The sequence below is a fragment of the Oncorhynchus nerka genome, linkage group LG22 (assembly GCF_034236695.1).
Source record: "Oncorhynchus nerka isolate Pitt River linkage group LG22, Oner_Uvic_2.0, whole genome shotgun sequence".
NCBI lineage: Eukaryota > Metazoa > Chordata > Actinopteri > Salmoniformes > Salmonidae > Oncorhynchus > Oncorhynchus nerka.
Window position 1 is genome coordinate 38,948,831 of NC_088417.1, and position 21,790 is coordinate 38,970,620.

General features: G+C 46.9%; 1 protein-coding gene across 1 annotated transcript in view; it reads left to right on the forward strand.

The window, feature by feature from the left end:
* LOC115105150 (sickle tail protein homolog) overlaps window positions 1-21,790 on the forward strand; it is a 165,480-nt gene that overhangs the window by 141,070 nt on the left and 2,620 nt on the right. Inside the window, 16 exon segments of the mRNA XM_065007142.1 lie at window positions 458-1,260; window positions 3,492-3,596; window positions 4,190-4,248; window positions 6,589-6,749; window positions 7,121-7,296; window positions 10,169-10,305; window positions 10,619-10,766; window positions 11,782-12,277; window positions 12,445-12,652; window positions 12,816-13,054; window positions 13,385-13,540; window positions 15,477-15,605; window positions 17,347-17,430; window positions 19,079-19,787; window positions 19,790-20,796; window positions 21,367-21,507. Of these exon segments, the coding sequence (XP_064863214.1) occupies window positions 458-1,260; window positions 3,492-3,596; window positions 4,190-4,248; window positions 6,589-6,749; window positions 7,121-7,296; window positions 10,169-10,305; window positions 10,619-10,766; window positions 11,782-12,277; window positions 12,445-12,652; window positions 12,816-13,054; window positions 13,385-13,540; window positions 15,477-15,605; window positions 17,347-17,430; window positions 19,079-19,787; window positions 19,790-20,796; window positions 21,367-21,507 (4,758 nt within the window).

A 21,790-nucleotide genomic window follows, 5' to 3' on the forward strand; every position in this document is an offset into this window, starting at 1 on the left:
GGGTGTCTGTGAAATGTTAGTCAAATATTGACAGGGGGGAAAGTATCCCTGTGGCCTTAGCAGGATTTAAGATGCTTTCTCACTCGGAGAATGTGCTGATGCGACATTCTTTTTCTCTAGACCATGAAAACCAACTGTCCTGGCTGGCTTAGAGCGTAATGGTCTGCATCCCAAATGCCACCATATCCCTATTTATTCAACTACCTTTACCGGAGCCCTAGTGAACGACATAGGGAATAGGGTGTCATTTGGGATGCAGGCATGGTGTGTTTGGTGACCTCTCTCCAGAGATGCAGGGTTGACAACAGACCAGAGCTATAGACGCTCAGACGGAGGTGTCATGGCCGACTACCTGAGGGCTGTGACACTCGACAACGCTTGGTAAACATGGTCAACTAACGTAAGTGTAACGTAGTAATAACGTGGTTTGGTGTTTTTGGTTCCACTCTTCCTCCAGATGCACAGAGAGGTGATGTATGGCAGCAGAGATGGCCAGCACCCCCCAATGCGACAGCTCTCCATGGGCCCCCCTCCACACCACCCCATGCAGGGCTCCCTGTCCCCACCCACGGCCCACTCCCTGCCCCCCTCGCCCTCCCGGATCCCCTTCGGCCCGCGCCCGGGGTCCATGTCCGGCACTGCCACCATGCCACGGGAGCGCATTTCCAACGCCACCCCTCCCGCACGATCCATGTCCCCCTGCCCCAGCGCCATCCTGGAAAGGCGGGACGTCAAGCCCGACGAGGACCTGAGTGCAATGAGTCCCAGCCTATTGAGGGGTGGAGAGGGGCTGTACGCTGACCCATACTTGCTCCTCAACGAGGGGAGGATGGGCCACGGCCTTGCCCATGGAGGGCACCCTCCTGCTGGGGACATTGTGGACCATGGCAGCCTGGCTGGATACCACCGTGTCTCCATCCGCTCCACAGGCTCCTACAGCGGGCCCAGCCCCACCGAGGCCATGGAACAACCGTCACTCTACCGCCAGAAGTCCAGGAAGTATGGAGACAGCCAGCTGCCTACACTGGGCTCCAAGACGCCACCCCCCTCACCCCACAGGATGGCAGAGGTGAGGATGATTGACATCCACGGGGCACAACCCCCTCCCAGCGGCATTCCCCAAGAGCGCTCCTCGCCCGTTCGCCAGTCCTTCAGGAAGGAGGAAGTGGTGAAAAGCAGAAGCAACATGGCGTCTCCAGTCTTACCGGACCTCCAGGGTGGTCACGGCCCTATCCCGCCAGCCAACGACCCCCAGACACGGTAAGCCAACCCGGGGGACCTGAGGTGGGGCGGGGGCTCAGTGAAAGGGTCTGATACTGCATGAGGGCATAGATGAACTAACATTGCATCCTTGTACCACCCTAACAGTAACCGTGGGCTGCACTGTTTTAATCTTAGCTCAGACTGTCTCATCATCAGCACTGCAGGGCAGAGACATCTCAGTTGTCTGCCCTGTCTCACAGATACACACACACACACACACACACACACACTGCGTGTCTGGTCCGCCCTGTCAAGGTCATCACATTTAGCACAGTGGGCTATAACACTGTATTATGAATATACGTATTGACTTTTATCTAGATCAATTTGGGCCGTGTGTGTGACCAGCTCTTTTGATATGAATAGCTTATCCCTAGTCCTAAAACCTTGGAGTGAAGAGTTGAAGAGGGCTGGTTTACTCAGTTGACTTAGTTGACTCTGTAAACCAGGCCAGTGCAGTAATGGAATAGCACTTCAAGCCCCCTATCCAGACTGTATATCTATAACTCTCTGTCTGCATGCCCCCGTGTACATCGTCTGTTAGCCCTGCAGTCCGGCAGTCATCCCTGTGGCTATTTCAACCTGGCTCGTTCTGTTTCACTAAAGGACAGAACACACAAGCACAAGAGAGGGCGTGAGGGACATACTCCAGCCATACAATTATTTATGGTTTCATTGGAATGCATTAGACCGGATGGCTATGTGTGTACTGCTTAGGAAAACCAAAGCAAATATTGGCCAGGTTGGATAAGACCCGGGCTTCCTGAAAGCCGAATCAGGGGGAACAGATCACTAGGACCACCTGCATGGCACAAACACCATGGTCTGTGTCCCAAATGGCACCCTATTCCCTTTAAAGTGCACAATCCTTTGACCAGGGCCCGCATAGGTAGATAGCCTGGTGGTTAGGAGAGTTGGGCCAGTATCCAAAAGGTCACTGGTTTGAATACCCAAGCCGACTAGGTGAAAAATCTGTCAATGGTCCCTTGAGCAAGGCACTTAACCCCAAGTCACTCTGGATAAGACTGTCTGCCAAATGACTCAAATGTAACATATATTTGGGACATTCCCATCTTAAATGGGTCTGGGGGAAAAGGAGTAAAGGAATTTCTGTGGAAAGGTACTTAATGTACAACAAACAGGGTAGCTTTGTTCACTTACTTTATACTCTATAACTACGGAGTGGCCTTCAAGCATGAGTTGTACTTACACGCACAAAGACTATTCCGTATAGGCACGGTGCTCTATAATGGCTATATAGGCACAAGAAACTTTGGCTTTGCATTTCAGTGCCCCGGGGGAGACATAGCTAAGTGTCTGTTTCTCTACAGTACATTGCCTGGCCGCAATATACAGCACTATCAGGATCACAGTCATTTCTCTTGTCCTCATCTAGCCCCATCCAGCGCTCTCCCCTCCCCTCCCCTCCCGTGCCATTTAGATATGTGATGACATGTGAAAAGACAGTGCTCCTCTATGTCTGAGCCTCACTGGTCAACGAGCAATCACCAAGCATAAGGATCCCTATTCAACCCTGTGCTTGGTTTTCTTCACATTGCCGATCCTGCCAGAGTAATATGAGAATTGATGAGTTTGTCTTCTCTTTCTCGTCCAGGCGCCCGACAACCAGTGACGACGCAGTCTATTGTTTTATCCACAATGTGCCCACTAAGGTCCAACTCATCTCAACCTCTGGGCTAAATCTACTAGACAGCCCTGTCTTGTATTCAGAAATTCAGACTAGCCCACTCTTGTTTTTCTAGACTATTCCAGGCAGACTCCAGGAGGGCAAAACAGGCATTCTAAAGGGGTTGTATTTATTACACTGTGTAAGCTAGGATATAAAGTTTATTTTTGCCCGAATGGAGCTGTCACTACCTTTAGCACTGTATTTTGACAGCTTGGAACACTTACTTTTGGCCAGATATTGCTTTAAAAGTGCATTTAACTGTTATATAGCATAGCATTCTGTTATATAGCAGAAGCCCATCTATTTGACAAATCAATTAACTTCTATTCTCACTATCCAGTACATGACTTACTCCTTGTGTTTTTCATTTTATATCGCTAATTTGATTTCTAAGCAACCACGTCTGGCATGGAAACAATGCAGGTAGTAGTTAGGAAGTAACTCCTAACTTAAAAAGTACTTATAACTTAAATGTCAAAAATGCCACCGCCTAGTATGCCCCATTTTTAAAAGCTTGATATTCTGATGTTTCCTGCAGAGAGCGAATGAAGGCTATGGAGCAACAGATTGCCAGCTTGACTGGTCTTGTTCAGCATGCACTTTTAACGTCCCCAAACACTAGTGGCACCAACGAGGCTCTCAGGTAAGCAAGAAGATAAAGTGAGGCAGCTTGGGACATTGAGTTCTCCGAGATAAGCCCAGGCTGCCCCAGCCAAAGTGGAAAAAGATAATCGCAAATAAACTAGCTCTCACTTTTAGCCATCTGAGCCAGCCTAGGTAAACAGAACATTGTCAGGGGGAAATAGGGTGCACAAGGGGTCTGATATTACCTCAATTTATTCTCCAAAATGGCTGCCTCTATAGGTTGATATGGCTGCAGTTGACCTTTGCATTTCAACCTACTCTGTGGAGATCTTGTGCTAACTGTGTTTGCTTGGGTTTACAATGAACCATCTCAATGAATGCACGATGAGTGGAATGAACATGGGATGATTTACTATGGGAACAGACTGCTCCTAACAGCCATCATGTTAACATGTCCCTCTGTCAGTCTGCCCAACCATACGTATGGCTGTCTATACGGCTTTTACTAATATGTATCAACCCCCAGTGCCCAGGGTTTTTTATTGAATCTCTTATATCATAATTCAACAGAATTCATAGGTCTCTTTCTCTCACTCTATGTCTCCGTGCGTGTGTGTGCGTGTGTGTGTGCGTGTGTGTGTGTGTGTGTAGCGAACGACCCATGAAGACATCAAGACAAGCATCTCCGGTTCAGAGTGCACACAGTGCAGGTCAGGACCACTATTACCCTTCTGCATGTATCACATCATGAACTGTGTCCCTACATTGTTCCCTATTCCCTATATAGTGCCCTACTTTTCACTTGAGCCCTATGAGCTTTCCTATGGGGCCAGGTAAAAAATGGTGCACTATATAAGGGAATAGGTTGGCATTTGGGATGCAGCCCCATGATCTACTTCACAATAGAGTTTTCTGTTGCATATCCACGTTTTCCCCATGATGCATTGCACAGACAAGTCTCTCATGTTAATATCACTCAACAGTCTGCCGTATGCTCTCCCCTACCGCTCCACTAAAACTGTCAGTGAGTCAGTCACAGACCAGCTTACTTTACTCTTCGCCAAGTCCCCCATATTCCCCCTCAAATCCACTCTTCTCATGCAAAAACAGCAAACTTAATATGTGCTGCTGAAAAACAAGAGCAGTGTATTATTTCTTCATCCCCGCCAAGATGATTCAATCTCGTCTGGCAAACGGTCTGCGCAGATGTGGGTTCGATAAAAGAAATGCAATCTGGAGGGCGGCGGAAGGAAAACAGAGCGGTATTTATCTGTCTGCTGCCGAAGCAGTTCCTTACATCTTAGCGATACACTTCTTCTTCTTCTTACACCACACTGATACAATCTGCTGTGTCACGTTGTATGTGTGTGTGTGTGTATGTGTGTGTGAGTGAATTTCAATCTCTTCAACACCAGAAAGACTGTTCATGTCTCACAGGATTTCCCTTCGTTTATCGTTCCCCCGCATCAAATGCATGAACAATTTACATATTTCTCTTGATTCCTCAGACTCTCTTGTTGTTACTTCATAATCTCCATCACAAAAACACCCTCTCAGTCTCCAAACAGTGGATGTATCCTAAATGGCACCCTATTGCCTAAAAAGTGCACTACTTTTAACCAGAGCCCAATGGGCCATTTGGTACGCAGACAGTAACACACAGGAACTGCTTTCTTCCGAACCTGCACTTCAGGTCTGCGCTGCTGTCATCCACTATGAGAGGACTGTGGTGAATGTTGGAGGGGGATTACACAGTGACAATAGCAGTGTGTTCCTTAGCCCCACAGCAGGGCTGTACTGTATCCCAAATGGCACCCTATTCCCTTTATAGTGCACTAACTATATAGGGAATAGGGTGCCATTTGGGATGTAGATCTACTCTGTTTGGAGGGAGCTTAGAGTGCTCTCTCTCTCTCTCTCTCATTTCCTCGCAACATTCCACTCTTTTCATTGTTCCGACACTGGACAGGGACTTTTTCACTTCCGCTAAGGGACTTCAGTGGCTTACAACACCGCATTGGAACTTAAAGTGCCACTCCCACAACAAGCGCCCGAGAGACACTCTTCGACCTCTGTCGGTGTTCAAAGGTCATACTACCGCACTCTGAATGTGAGGAACAGCGTCATTTGATTCAACTCGAGTTACTGTCAGTGCAGGCTGCAGAGGGCATAGCATGTAAAGAGCAATTATCTTGTCAGTCTGACCACCTCCGAGGCCAGAGGACATGACTGGCGGTTGTTTTCGACGGCAGGCGAACCCGTCTCCTGTCTCCCATTACTCACAGTGATTTGAAATAGTCTGCGTACCAAATGCCTCTCTATTCCCAATACAGTGGATTGTTTTTGACCAGAGCCCTTAAAGTCCCTGGTCAAAAGTAATGCACTACATAGGGAATAGGGTGCCAATTTGGGATGTAGATATGGTGAGTTTGGCGGTCGGCCGTGTGCTTCTGTGGGCAGGCGCCACAGGAAGCACAGAGATGTGTGAGGCGAGGGCTAGCCAGGCCAATGACTCACAGAGGTTACGTTTCAAATGACACCCTATTCCCTATATAAGTGCACGACCTTTGACCTGGGCCCCTATGTATGACCTGCTTCCCTATGGGCCCTGGTCAAAAGGAGAGCACTACATGGGGAATAGGATGGTATTTGGGACGTAGACAGACAGAAGGCAGAAGGTGAAAAGGAGGAGCGAGAACCTTACTCCCTCCTTTCAATCGCAGAGGAGGAGAGGAATTACATTTTAACGTGCCTGTGCACTTTTGACTGTGTGATATTTCCTTTTCTGTTAATGAGGGAGTAATGTATTGCCTATTTCCTCCAAAGTCTGCAGTGTTGCTCAATGGTTTAGATGCATTTTCACACACCGGTTATTGTTTTGATTCCATTGTTGTAAATCAGTTTTCATAAAGCTGGCTAGAGGGCTCATCTTTATGGAAAGTGAGCCGTCTATCCAATTCTGTTTTCTTGTGCAGTTTTGTTATCAACTTTGTAGAACTGACTAGCTTGTAGGGGTTTTAAATGTGGCTATTTGATTTGATGTCATTCAGGAGGTTCCCCTATCCTAGCACCCAAAAGTGCCGCACTCCCCTCTGAGAGTGGCTCCACCCCTGCACTACCAGGCTCTGCCCCCTTTCAGGCCAACCTGTTCCAGTTCAAGAAGAATGTCTCGGACCTTCGGCTGCAGCTCCATCAGATGAGACAGCTGCAGGTAACACCCGTGATGCTCTAGGAGTGGGATTAAGTTTCTCCTAGACTCTGATCTTGGGTCCATTTAGCATTTTCCCCCACTAATGGTTAAGGTTAGGATTGGGATAGGGGAAGCTAATCCTAGATCTGTACCTAGGGGCTCCGGAGTGAAGTTTCCCCTATCTACTTTTATTGGCTATCAATTTGATATCAACTGTCAATCAGCTGTCAATCCACCCCCTCTATCTGGATTGGTTAAGAAACCGAACTCTTTCTTTCTCATTAATCAATGGAAGGGAATTATGCCACCAGATACAATCAAAGAATGGTGTTCGCTCCTTGAGATGTGTGTGTGTGTGTGTACGTGTGTATATTCATGTGTGTGTTACCTAGCTCCAGAACCAGGAGGCTCTATGTGTGCAGCTGAAGCGGGCTGAGCAGGAGATAAGCATAAAGTTGGCGGAGGCCATGAAACATCTGGAAGACCCGGTCCAGAGACAGAGAGCCCTGGTGGAGGAGGACAGACGCGAGTACCTGGGCTTGGAGGAGAGAGTACTCAACCAGCTAGAGTAAGAGGGAGAGAGCGGGTCCACAACAAACACATCAACAACCATTCCGACCACTAGAATCCCATTTCCTGACTACCACACAACAGCTTTAGAATTTATTTTACTGGGTTATATTAAGTAGTGCAGATGATACTCTAAAACAAACAAAAAAGTGCTTGTTAGTACAAAAATGTTTCATGTTGTCCCTGTAGAACCCAAAGGGGTTTGAATTGGTGGTTTTGCCCTAGCACTACACTGCTGATTCCAAGTATCAGCTCATCATCAAGCTTTGATGATTTGAATCAGGTGTGTACTGAGAAGGCAAAAACAAAAATGTGCACCCCTTTGGGTCGCCAGGACCAGAATTGAGAAGCACTGCTGCAGGAGAACCCGTTTCTTTGGCTGTGGAGAACCTTTTTATATCAGTTATTTGAATAACCCTCTGTGTAGCCATTTGTCTGGTTCTTCATTACACTGTTCCAATCAGAGGGTTCTTCATTACACTGTAAAAAAAAAAGTCCCGGCTACTGGTTGCAGTGAAAATACGGTAAATATACAAAAAGTTACTTTATTTTTGGAGCCGGAATAAGGTATTATTGATGTAAGGGACAGTATGATGCTGTATTCTGATTACTTAGGAGTCAACCTCACTTGGGATTTGGACTCTTCTTTACAGTAATGTAATGTTAAAGCAAAATTTATTTGAAATTTACGGGTTTTACAGTCTAGTGAATACAACCCAGGTGTTATTGGCAACTGCAAGTACACACCCTCCAAATTGCCCACAGGTTTGAACAGGCAGACCATGTCTGTCTCAATTGAGCCCAGCAGTCACTGAACAATAAGACCAGGCAGCCTGGGCAGGCAATTATTCACAGCATTCTCTTAATTTAATTCACTCATCGCAGCTTGCCAATTGGGAACATTAATTTAATCCTTTTAATTCTGTTGTTTAACAGGCAAGGTCAGAGTGCTGCCTGGGTAGACAGTGGTAAACATATTCCCTGATCTCCATCACGATAGGAGCGTTGCCTGAACATTGGTCTTCTGGGGAATCAGACATGCGCAGGGCGTTGAGCGCTGGATTCAGCTCAGTGTTTTCCTTGGTGCTTTGCCAGGTCTTACTCAGCAAAGGCCTGCAGTAGTGTTTTAAATAAGGCTAGCTAATGAGCTCTGTTTGGCTGAGGGGGGGACTGTGGTGTGAAGAGACGCAGCCTTCTTCTCCGGAGAGAAGACCCAATTTAATATGACCTGGGAGAGTGAGTCTGGGACTCCTTAAAAAAAAATACTTTGGGATGAAATGAGGCGACAAACGACCAAGGTTGAAATAGGACTGTTTATCATTGTTAGCACTACTGTAACAAGGCCCTTTAAATCTAAGGAGCTGTAACATGAGGATGCTGCCAACATGGAGGATTTGAAACGAAGGACAGTGGAAGTGTTGTGTTTTGCGTTACTTTTCACAAATGTCAGCAGACCTATAGGGTTTTCCGTAGTTCTGAACACATGGTTTTCCTGCATTCCCATTCCTTGGCTCGAAACCGACTGGCCATAGGGCGGCTCATGCAAAAGCCAGATGGGTTGGTCCATCTTTAGCCCACTGGGTGGGGGTGTCAGTCTGTCCCTGGTCATTCCTATTTATTTCCAGTCTGTTCCGTTCACCAGTCATCACGAGCCTGCCAAGGAGTCTAGATCTGAACCAGCTGTCAGCACTCTACTACCCTTCAGCAATAGAGAAAGATGAGAGAGAGTTGAGTGCCCATTAAGCTTCCTCAAATAGATGATCCCTGGGATATCTTGCATGTTTGTCAAGCCATCTTTAGGAGTGTATTCTAATGCTGCACCATTTCATCGACTCACATTATAGACATTTACTTTCTAAAGTCCTGTATAAGTTATTTTAAGAAGAAAGAGATGCTTCCCCCCCCCACCACCCCCGCCGGCTCTTCAGTTGAATTTTTCCATAGTCATCATCAAGAGGCTCTTCACATAAGAGGAACTCTCTTTTGACAGCAGCTGTACAAAAAAAAAAAAAAAACGTACTCCTCAAGGGAATCCGGTCACAAAGAATCTAAATGTTTTGTTCTCCTGCAGTTCAGAGCGCCACACAATGCGATCATCTACCCAACACATGTCCTCTTGGAGTCGACTACTCAGAATGCAGAGTACAGTGTTATCAAAACAATAGGGACTCTACCTAGGAAAGTTGTTGCACAAATAAGCCCAGATTCCACGTGGACACAGTTGAGGTTTTGGGAAGTAACCCAATCCAGTCGGAGCGGACTCCCACAGAGGAAGTGCAGTGTGGTCTGACTGAGAAAGTCCGCTTTTGGTCATTAAGGTGAAAGGGCCGACGTCCCTACGGCCCAGATGGTTTTTAGAATGTGAACATTGTTGGATTTGATCTGTTTGCCCTCTCACTTTTCAGTTGTCATTCAGCTCAAACTGGTGCTCGCTGTGTGCCAATAAGGTGCAAATGAGTATTGTCTGCCCTCTAGTGTTGGTGTGCAGTCAGTGTTTTCTGGTGACACATCAAGCATGCAATCTCAAGTCTATTATGGTGATATGTCGGCATCACCAGTATGCCAGGGATTTGATGGTGCCGTCTTATCTCATTTGGTAGCTGTGGAGATGAAATTAGGATAACGATTGATTGGGCTTTTCCAGATGCTCAAAGCGCTTACATAGTAAGAGGGAAACTCACCTCATCCACCCACCAATGGGTGGCAACCACTTGGGTGATGCACGGCAACCAGTTGTGCCACAAACCTCACCACACATCAGCTCGTATAGTGGAGAGGTGAGGAGTGATATACCAATTAGGAGTGGTGTTTTGAATGTTTGCTCTCTCTGTCGTGTGTGTGTGTGTGTGTGTGTGTGTGTGTGTGTGTAGGGAACTGGAGCATTACGTGGACACTCTGAAGAGGGAGACCAGCTCGGCGGGGGCTCACAGAGCTGTGACACTGAAGCATGTGGAAGAGGGGGCTGTTAGCCTCAGGAGAGTGGGAGAATCTCTGGCAGGACTCAGAGGTAAGACTGCCCGCACAGTGTAGTCTACTTTAAACAGACACAATATCTTAGATGATGTGCATTGCCATGGATTCCATAGGTTTCCATGTGCTATGGTTTTCAGTTACAGGTAAAGTAATAAGTAAGATAATATCATTTCTAACTGAGTAACACAATACTACAACTAGAAAAAGGTGCATTTTCTTTGTTGAATAGCAGTCACATTCCATTAAAGCAGCACATTAATACATTTGTCCTCCAATGAAGGGTGGTGGTAAAAATGTTAAATATATATTTTTCTAGTACATATATATTTTTTGACATGTTTTCTCAGGCGAGTTCCCGCCACTGCAGACCAGGATGCGTTCTGTCCTGAGGGTGGAGGTGGAGGCAGTTAAGTTCCTCAAAGAGGAGCCCCACAAACTGGACAGCATGCTGAAGAGAGTCAAGTGCCTCACGGAGACACTCAGCAGCCTGAGGAGGTACAGGAACCCGGGCGGGACGGAGGGAGGGAGGGTTGGGGGGGGGGGCGTTCCGATTCTCCACCCTTCACCTGAAGTGTGCACTCGTTCCTACCTTGCTCGTGCATTTAAAAGCATTGTACTGGTGAAAGCTTTCCTCACACCAGTTCATTATTTTTTAAATCCATGAGGAGGAGTGTACACTTCGAAAAAGAAGGGTAGAGAATTGGAATGTAGCCAGAACAAGACAAAAAAAACAATAAAATAAAGGTCAGATCAAAGTAAATGAAGTGAATTAAAGTGAAAATAAAAAAAAATAAACTCGGTGGCCCGACGTCGTGGAGTGATGGGGAGCGGTTAAGAGAGAGTTGATGGAAAACAGAAGTTTCCAGAGAAGTCAGACAGTCGGGCATATGATAATAGTGTATGAGACGCTAACCGTTGAATACGCTGGCGTGAGGTTGGCTCCGCAACGCGACTCCCTGCAGCACTCCATTTCAATATAAATATAAACAGCATCCATTTTACACAGGGTGCACCATGCGGCCAAACTCCTCTATATTACCTCGTCCTCTTCGTGAGCTTCTCTCCCCGCATGTCAGAGATGATTACACCCACTTTGGTGTTGGATTTGGGCCAAATCCACTTTGTGAGATTTATAGTATTTTCAGGCTAGACAAGCCAGGGCGGTAAAGTAGTTCTATCAAACTCCAAAGTTCTGTATTCACTGTTCTGTGTTATGAGGTTAGGAGTTTTGAAGCATTCGTTGATGGCTCCATGGCATATGTCATCATAGGTATGTTTTACCTTAGTGAGATACCAATTGTTGCAGTTTGGATTAACTAGTGTTTGTGCTCAGTATACCTTCCCAAACTTTCTCCAAATTCTGGGGGGGGGGGGGGGTTCCACTTGGAAATGTAAAAAAAAAAAATCCTGGTTGGAATATTCAGGAGTGAACACATATTCCAGAATCCTGCTACCAGGATTTTGGGAAAGTAACCTTAATATTGTCTATCCGGCCCTCTCTACCCTACAGATGTGCTACAACCCCAATAGAGAGCAGCCTGGCCACCAGCACTATGGTGGATCCAGACCCCCCAGCGGAGCCTCCAGCCTCCCCCTCGGCCCTGCCCGAGCCCCAGATCTCCTCCATCAGGTCTGAGGTGGTCATGCCCTCCTGCCCTATGGTCATCCACCACGTCCAGAGCTCTCCAGTCCACATTCAGCAATCCCAGCAGTCTGCAGCCCTGCTGGTCCATCCCAGTCCCCCCATAACCCCCACCCAGGGCCGGGACTCCCCCAGCTCAGCCAAGGGCTCCACAGGCACCGCCTCGTCCTCCAACTCCAACCCCTCCAGCCAGGGGGGAAGCCCTGCCCAGCAGAAGAAGACCCCTGCTGCCACTGCTGCAGCCAACCAAGAGCTGCCCACCCAGGCTCTGGTCAATAATGGCAGGAATGGGACAGGGAACTTCTTCATCGAGGAGATTCACACCAAGAGCAGCAAGAGCAAAAACAGGGCCATGTCTATAAAGGTAAGCCCTATGGAAGTTATAGTGCATTTCAGTCTTCAATCTATCATCTGTGACATCTCATATCAAATGTCTGTTTCTCTTCCCTCCACTGCTCTCTCTCTCTCTCTCTCTCTCTCTCTCTCTCTCTCTCTCTCAAAATCTTCCCTCCTCTCTCTTGCCCTCCACAGGCAGCAGAGAAAGAGTGGGAGGAGCGGAGGCAGAACATGGGCCATTATGATGGGAGGGAGTTTGAGAGGATCCTGGATGAGGCCCAGGCCAACATGATGAAGGGCATCCCCTGTCGGGAGGTGCCGAGCGAGGGGGAGGCCTCTGCAGTGATCCCTGCTACCCTGGAGGACCAAGTGGATTCCCCCAAGCCTGTGGCACCAACCACGGGTAGGGAGAGTTATTTTACGAAACTACCTGACACACTCAACATATTCCACTACTAAAAAAAATACTTTTGGACATCTTTTTTTTGTTCTTCAGGAAAATTACCCTTTTGTAATTTTCATGTAGGCCTTATTGTTGACCTTGTGTGTGTGTTTGTCTATTACAGAAGAGACTCCGCCTGAGCCCAGCTCAGAGAAACCAGCCATAGCCAAGCCTGCTGGTCCTGAGAAACTCCCCAAGCCGGCACTAGAGAAGCCCACAGACAAAGTGGGCAAAGTCAGCTTGGAGGCCAGCAAGTCTCCTCCCCCTCCTCTGCCCAGAAAGACCTTCTCCAGCTCTGGAATGACCACCACTCGGTCTGGAGAGGTGGTCTACACCAGCAGGAATGAGTCTGCCTCGGGACAGGTCAGTCCGTCATGTAGTCTAGCTGCAGGCTAGTCTGCGGTCAACTAGCACTGGTCCAGGGCATCACGTGTGGCTTGCAAACACAGACTTCAGCATCAGCAAGCTGCACGTAACGTTCTAGACCAGAGCGAGTGGTAAACCACAGACATGGCTTCTACGTGACATGGGGAGAGGGGACAGTTTAAGGACAGTTTTATCAAGCAATATCATTTATATACCTTGGAATGGGCTATGTTGATCTGACTCTTGTGGTAAATAACAGTGATGCTAGTATTTGAGTCATATTAAATGTCGCTATTAACCCGCTTCCCCCATTCCCATCTAAACCAGGAGGAAGAGGAGGCTGAGGTCCCAGCTGCCCAGCGCAAACCCACCAAGATCCCCCCAGAGACCACGCCTTCCACCCCTGCCCCCGTTGCTGCCTCAGCCATCCACGAGGAGGAGGAGGAGGACGACGAGGGGGACAAAATCATGGCAGAGCTCCAGGTATGACCCATACATTCAACAGCTGCTGTACATTTACTCCCACACACACATACTTCATACTATACTATGCAATACTATATTGATCAAATAGGACCACTGGGAAATACATCCACATCCACACTAATGACTGTTCTATCTCTCCTTCACTATGGGAGTGGGTCCTCTATCCCTTCCTTTCCTGGTGGTTGGGTTACCTTCACTTGGCAGAGGATGGATGCAGTCCTTTACAAAATCAGAATTAGCCATGGTCTTACCCCTAGAAAGTTTAACCATTCGGCCACCACAGCACTAGGTTAATAGTATACAAGCCGTATCAAACCAGCACCAGGCTCAGTGACTTTAGGAGAAGCATTTTCTCCACTTATCTGCCGGGTACTCTACAGTCGTGGCCAAAAGTTTTGAGAATTACACATATTCATTTTCACAAAGTCTGCTGCCTCAGTTTGTATGATGGCAATTTGCATATACTCCAGAATGTTATGAAGAGTGATCAGATTAATTTAAATGAATTGCAAAGTCCCTTTTTGCCATGCAAATGAACTGAATCCACACAAAAAAGCATTTCCACTACATTTCAGCCCTGCTACAAAAGGACCAGCTGACATCATGTCAGGGATTCTCTCGTTAACACAGGTGTGAGTGTTAAGGCTGGAGATCACTCTGTCATGCTGATTGTGTTCGAATAACAGACTGGAAGCTTCAAAAGGAGGGTGGTGCTTGGAATCATTGTTCTTCCTCTTTCAACCAAGGTTACCTGGAAGGAAACACGTGCCATCATTATTGCTTTGCACAAAAAGGGCTTCACAGGCAAGGATATTGCTGCCAGTAAGCTTGCACCTAAATCAACCATTTATCGGCTCATCAAGAACTTCAAGGAGAGCGGTTCAATTGTTGTGAAGAAGGCTTCAGGGCGCCCAAGAAAATCCAGCAAGCGCTAGGACCGTCTACTAAAGTTGATTCAGCTGTGGGATCGTGGCACCAACAGTACAGAACTTGCTCAGGAATGACAGCAGGCAGGTGAGGCAAAGACATTTGGGAGGATGGCCTGGTGTCAAGAAAGGCAGCAAAGAAGCCACTTCTCTCCAGGAAAAACTGCTGAGGACTGGGGTAAAGTCATTTTCTCTGATGAATCCCCTTTCCAATTGTTTGGGGCATCCGGAAAAAAGCTTGTCCGGAGAAGACCAGATGAGCGCTACAATCAGTCCTGTGTCATGCCAACAGTAAAGCATCCTGAGACCATTCATGTGTGGGGTTTCTTCTCAGCCAAGGGAGTGGGCTCACTCACAATTTTGCCTAAGAACATAGCCCTGAATAAAGAATGGTACCAACACATCTTCCGAGAGCAACTTCTCCCAACCATCCAGGAACCGTTTGGTGATGAACAATGCCTTTTCCAGCATGATGGAGCACCTTGCCATAAGGCAAAAGTGATAAATAAGTGGTTCGGGGAACAAAACATTTATATTTTGGGTCCATGGCTAGGAAACTCCCCAGACCTTAATCCCATTGAGAACTTGTGGTCAATCCTCAAGAGGTGGGTGGACAAACAAAAACCCACAAATTCTGACAAACTCCAAGCATTGATTATGCAAGAATTGGCTGCCATCAGTCAGGCTGTGACCCAGAAGTTAATTAACAGCATGCCAGGGTGGATTGCAGAGGTATTGAATATCAACTTCATGTAATTGTCAATAAAAGCCTTTGACACTTATGCTTGTAATTATACCTCAGCATTTCATAGTAACATCTGACAAAAATATCTAAAGACACTGAAGCAGCAAACTTTATGACAATTAATATTTGTGTCATTCTCAAAACTTTTGGCCACGACTGTAGGTGTTTCTAATAGACTATCACCTCACAAATGGCAGGTATAGTTACGCTCTGGCCCTCAGGGCCCTAAACCCTAATCCCCTAACATATTTTCACTCCCCAGGTCTTCCAGAAGTGCACAGTTAAGGATGTAGGGGTGAAAAGTAGTGTGCTAGAGACACACCCTACTCGAGTTGAGCCCCAGATCAGAGAGCTAAGACCCGGGGCCTTATTGCCCCTCAAAGAGAAAAAGGTAAAGGACGTGGTGCCGTTTAGCCGCCCACCTAACTGCCTGCTTCTGCCCACTGTGTGACGTCAGCTAACGATCGATGGCTGTACCTTAACCACCTCTGCCTTTCACACCCCCCTGCTTCTGCCTCCATCAAGAGATCTGTACTGTAACAACTCCACTACCCAAAATCCCTTCTGATTCTGACTTATTCTCTTTTTCCCTTTTTTTATTTCAATGGAACTCATGGCTTGGACTTGTTTTTCTCTGACTAAGTCTGCAGAAAATGTCTGGAAAAGTGTAATTGTGTGTATCCAACAAATGAATGGTGTCTTGTTGCTACTGATTTTTGATTGCGTTATGTTTGTCTTGCTTGATCCAATCAATAAACTAATCCTTTATCTTGCATCCAGACCTAATCGAATGGTCTTGTCTGTTTCTTGGGAATAACTGCCCTTTATTTAAATAATAATTTGGTTATAGACTTTGCTATAGGAAAGTACTTTGATTGGCTATTGAGGGAAACCAGGTTTTATTATTTGTTGCCTAGGTTACAGACTTGTTTTTGCAGACTTGGTTTACTTTAGGTCACTGGGACCAATTTCTTTACTTTACTTATTTCTTGGGAATGACACCTTACTATAGCTCTTAATCTCTATATAACTTTAACTCTTATATTCTAATTAATGTTAATACCCAAACAGATGCCTAATGTGGTTGTTGTCCACAGGAGAACAGGGAACTACGGTGCATACGTTCCATATGGCACCCTATTCGCCTACTTTTGACCAGAGCCATATTGGACCGGTTGAAAAGTACACTCTTAGAAAATAAGGTTCTTTCTAGAACCTAAAAGGGTTCTTCGGCTCTCCCCATAGGAGCACCATTTAAATAACTATGTTTGGTTCCAGGTAGAACCCTATTTGTTTCCATGCACTGTAGAACCCATTTCCCAGAGGGTTCTACCTGGAACCAAAAAGGGTTCTACCTGGGACAGCTGGAAAACTATTTTAGAACCCTTTTTTTCTCTAAGAGTGCATGTAGTGCACTACAAAGGGAACGGGGTGCCATTTGGGATGCACTCTTTATCTCATGCTCCTCTCTAACTCGCTCAGAAACCATGTCACAAGATATTGTACGTGGACTGTATGAGAGATCCAGTTATTCTGAGGGTCAGATATGATCTTTTCCTGGTAAACACAATGTTCAGCTCAAACACCAGCAATGCATTGGTCATGTTATTACTGCGTACACATTTTCAGACATACAACGTTGCATTCCACTCACCAAATGGGAATGATTGATTAAACGTTCTTTTAAACCAACAACAAAGTTGAGAATATATAGAAACGTGCAACACTGAACGTATTATGTTAGCTAGTCTGTTGGTAGAATGGGTGTCAGTCTATACCTCAGATTAGAGTAACTAACAATTTGGTAACTAACAATTTGGGATTGGTAGGATCTTTTGTTTTTAAACTTTCAAATCAATGATATATCGACTGCTTTGTTGTTGTTTGAATCCGAGATTGTCCCTTTAAAGGTTTTTACATAATAGCCATAACATACCATAACTCTTCACTTGTGCCTGCATGTATGATCCTATAAGGTATCTAATATGTTATAAGCACGTATCTTGAAACTCCAATCAAAGTATGCCTTGTAGGACTACTATGCTGTGTTGCATAGTAGAGAGAATCCAAGTTAGAATTCACCCATAGAGTGCAATTGCACAATAATGCTGTCCCTTCACGAACTTTCCTAGCAGAGCTCTGAGAACACTCGTGAGGACAAAGATCCCAACGCGGATGAAAACGGAAACACCACCCCTCTTCGTCAGAGCCCTGGGGTACGAATACCATATTTTCACCGCTAAAACTTCATAGTCAAAATCTCAGGGCATTTACTATGCTAACATTCATCTTGACATCCAAAGTTCCAAACGTGCCTTGGAATGTTTACAAATGTCATGTTGTATGGTTATATGGGCCTTATGAAGTCATGTTTTATGGGCCTATGAAGTCATGTTGTATGGTTATATGGGCCTATGAAGTCATGTTGTATGGTTATATGGGCCTATGAAGTCCTGTTGTATGGTTATATGGGCCTATGAAGTCATGTTGTATGGTTATATGGGCCTATGAAGTCCTGTTGTATGGTTATATGGGCCTATGAAGTCCTGTTGTATGTTTATATGGGCCTATGAAGTCCTGTTGTATGGTTATATGGGCCTTATGAAGGCATGTTGTATGGTTATATGGGCCTTATGAAGTCATGTTGTATGGTTATGTGGGCCTTATGAAGTCATGTATGGTTTTATGGGCCTTATGAAGGCATGTTTTATGGGCCTTATGAAGGCATGTTGTATGGTTATATGGGCCTTATGAAGGCATGTTGTATGGTTATATGGGCCTATGAAGTCATGTTGTATGGTTTTATGGGCCTATGAAGTCATGTTGTATGGTTATGTGGGCCATATGAAGGCATGTTGTATGGTTATGTGGGCCTTATGAAGTCATGTATGGTTTTATGGGCCTTATGAAGGCATGTTGTATGGTTTTATGGGCCATATGAAGTCATGTTGTATGGTTTTATGGGCCTATGAAGTCATGTTGTATGGTTATGTGGGCCATATGAAGGCATGTTGTATGGTTATGTGGGCCTTATGAAGTCATGTATGGTTTTATGGGCCTTATGAAGGCATGTTGTATGGTTTTATGGGCCATATGAAGTCATGTTGTATGGTTTTATGGGCCATATGAAGTCGTGTTGTGTGGTTATATGGGCCTTACGAAGGCATGTTGTGTGGTTATATGGGCCATACGAAGGCATGTTGTATGCTTTTATGGGCCTTACGAAGGCATGTTGTATGGTTATACGGGCCTTATGAAGTTGCTGTATGGTTATACGGGCCTTATAAAGTCATGTTGTATGGTTTTATGGGCCATATGAAGGCATGTTGTATGGTTATGTGGGCCTTATGAAGGCATGTTGTATGGTTATGTGGGCCTTATGAAGGCATGTTGTATGGTTATGTGGGCCTTATGAAGTCATGCATGGTTTTATGGGCCTTATGAAGGCATGTTGTATGGTTTTATGGGCCTTATGAAGGCATGTTGTATGGTTTTATGGGCCATATGAAGTCGTGTTGTGTGGTTATATGGGCCTATGAAGTCGTGTTGTATGGTTACATGGGCCTTACAAAGGCATGTTGTGTGGTTATATGGGCCATATGAAGTCATGTTGTATGGTTATATGGGCCTTATGAAGTCGTTGTATGGTTTTATGGGCCTTATGAAGTCATGTTGTATGGTTTTATGGGTCATATGAAGTCATGTTGTATGGTTATGTGGGCCTTATGAAGGCATATTGTATGGGCCGTATGAAACCCAAACGCATGCCTTTACATGTCATGATATATTTTTTCTTATTGATAGGCTTGTCATGTGTTGTAGTTTTTAACATGTACTCTCTCATCCTTCCTTTGCTATTTGCAGGTGATATACTACGTAACTGGGCAGATCTCCAAAGAGCAGCCACCACCCCTGGCCCCAGTGGAGGAGGCTCCTGAATGCAGAGACAACCCAACACTGTCCCCCTCACAGGTGTCAAATGTGAATGCTAATGACAATTCTCCAAGCCAGCAGCCACAGCAGCCGCAACCGAAACCCCAGCAGTTAGGGCCACCTATATCTCCCAAGCCTCTGTTCTTGAATTTCCCCAGCCCTCTGTCTCAGAAACAGGTGGTGAGCTCAGAGTCGTTGAAGACCAGCCCAGGAGTGGTAGATGGGGTTCTGGAAAGCCCAATGGCCAACACTGTAGATAAGCCTCCGATAAGCACAGTCAAGAGACTTGAGTCTCCAGTCATCCAGGAGTCCAGCATTTCACTTAGAAAGAGTGGTGTGTTGCCCGCTGCATTGCCTAAAGTTTCTCCACCAATCACCATAACAGAGGCTCCTAAGGCAGTGGCGTCGCCCACAGAGAAGGCCCTTAGTGAGGCCACCAATCAACCCAGAGATCAGCCCAGACCCAAGTATGAGGAAGTGGAAGAGGAGGCCTTCCTGAGCCCTGACCTCCCTGGTGAGGAAGGCCCTCCGCCCCCAGACAACATCGCCTTCATGATCACCAACACCAAGGTCCAGGCCCTGTCCTGTGGGGAATACCAGGATCTAGTCAATGCCAAACGGGGAATCCAGACTGTGACTGTGGGGGGCCTGGGAACCGGGACATGACCCACACTACCCCGGGTGGCGACGGCGGCAACTCGGTGGGGTCACAGGACGACAGCTTCAACAACAAGAAGCCGGTCATCATCATCTTTGACGAGCCCATGGACATCCGCTCGGCCTACAAGCGCCTGTCTACGGTGTTTGAGTGTGAGGAGGAGCTGGAGAGCATGCTGGCCGCGGAGCGCATAGACGAGGAGGACGAGGAGTTGGAGGAGACATGGGGGAGCAGCGGTGGACTGCAGGTAAAGGTCAGGCCCGAGGGGGGAGAGAGGGCGGCTATTCCCACGGCCATCAAGGCCCCCAGCGGCGCTCTTTGCTCTTCCAGTACTGACTTGTCGCACTCTTCCTCCTCGTCTGCGGACCTCGCTGAATCGTCCAGCGACGGCAAGCCAGACGGGAAGAAGAAGTTCAAGTTCAAGTTTCCCAAGAAGCAGCTGGCCGCTCTGTCGCAAGCCATCCGCACAGGCACCAAGACAGGCAAGAAGACGCTGCAGGTGGTGGTGTACGAGGACGAGGAGGAGTCGGACGGCACGGTCCGACAGCACAAGGAGGCCAAGAGGTTTGAGATCCAAAGCCGCTCCAAACAATCTGTTCTTCCAGCAGACATGTCACCCAAGGCCCAGGCTCCAGCTGTAGTAAGGCGGGAGCATTCAGATTCCCAAGGCAGGACGGACGAGATCCGGAAGAGCACCTACAAGACCCTGGACAGCCTGGAGCAGACCATCAAGCAGCTAGAGACCACCATCAGTGAGATGGGCCCCGCAAGGCCCCACCAGGAGGAACCAGTGAGGAGTGCAGCCAGCGTGGAGCCCCAGGCTGGGTGTGTCTCGAGTGGGGAGAGTGAAGGCCTGAAGAGGTCCTTATCACTCCCTTCTAAGAGTTCACTCCCCAAGGTCCCCCAGCCCAATAAGGCCTCCTCTCTGAGGAAGAAGACCAAACCTCAGCTCCTCCCCAGGCCAGCCACCCTACCCACCCCCAGCCAACAGGTCTCTTTCTAAGCTCTTGTCCGTCTGGAGGCTTTGGGTCCCCTTTTTACTCCTCCCTTCACTCCATCCTAACCACTTGGTTTACAAACCAACCACTCATGAATCACTTCCCAGGTGTTTTGGAAATGACAGAGCCCTTCTCTGTTGGTTTCTCCCTCCATGGTCCAATGTTATTGGGGAGTGGCATTTTCAGTGGGTCCGGTCCCCCTGTCTCTCATATCTCTACTTCGATTGGCTGCTCAAACTCTAACTGGGGTCTCAGCGAGTGGCAGACTTTTAATCAGACAATGACACTCAATGTTGATGACACTTTTGGTTTCTTGAATCTGTTGTCCTTGGACTGCATTAACTGTAGGGTTGTACGTTTTGGTATAGGCTACTACGGTACAGGCGGTGCATGTGCTCCTACTGGTGTTAAGCTTTTAACGGTTAGTGGTAATCTTGAATGAACAGGTTTGTGACCTGTCATTGCCTTGCTTCTATCAGTTTGTCATACCTCCAATATGGTGTTCTGTTTTTTTCTTTCTTTTATTTTCTTTCTTGTTTTGTTTCGTTTGGATCCTCTTGCAGAACGCAACCAGTGTCGCTTCCCCATCTAGTCGGATGCCAGTGCCCATGTCTGCGAAGTCCAGGCAGTCGCCAGGGACTACTACTGACAAAGCAGGAAAACAGCAAAAGCTACAGGACAGCGCTCAGAGGCAGTTCCGACAGGTAGTTTTACTATAGGACCTTACCAGGGACCATAGGGACTAGAGGGAACAAACTTGTATAGTGAACCGGGTGTAGAAAACAAGAGACCTGTGTTATGGGACAAAATATAAAAACAACCAAAGCTGCGAGAGTTGAAGTGTTTTGTTTAAATGGGGTTGAGGTGGCCATTTTGGCTTCTGTTTATGTTCTCTCAATCTGCTCTGACTGAAAGGCATGTTTGACTCTTGACTGTTACCCTTATAACATCACTGTATGCTTCTGCATGGTCCACACTGCTCATGGC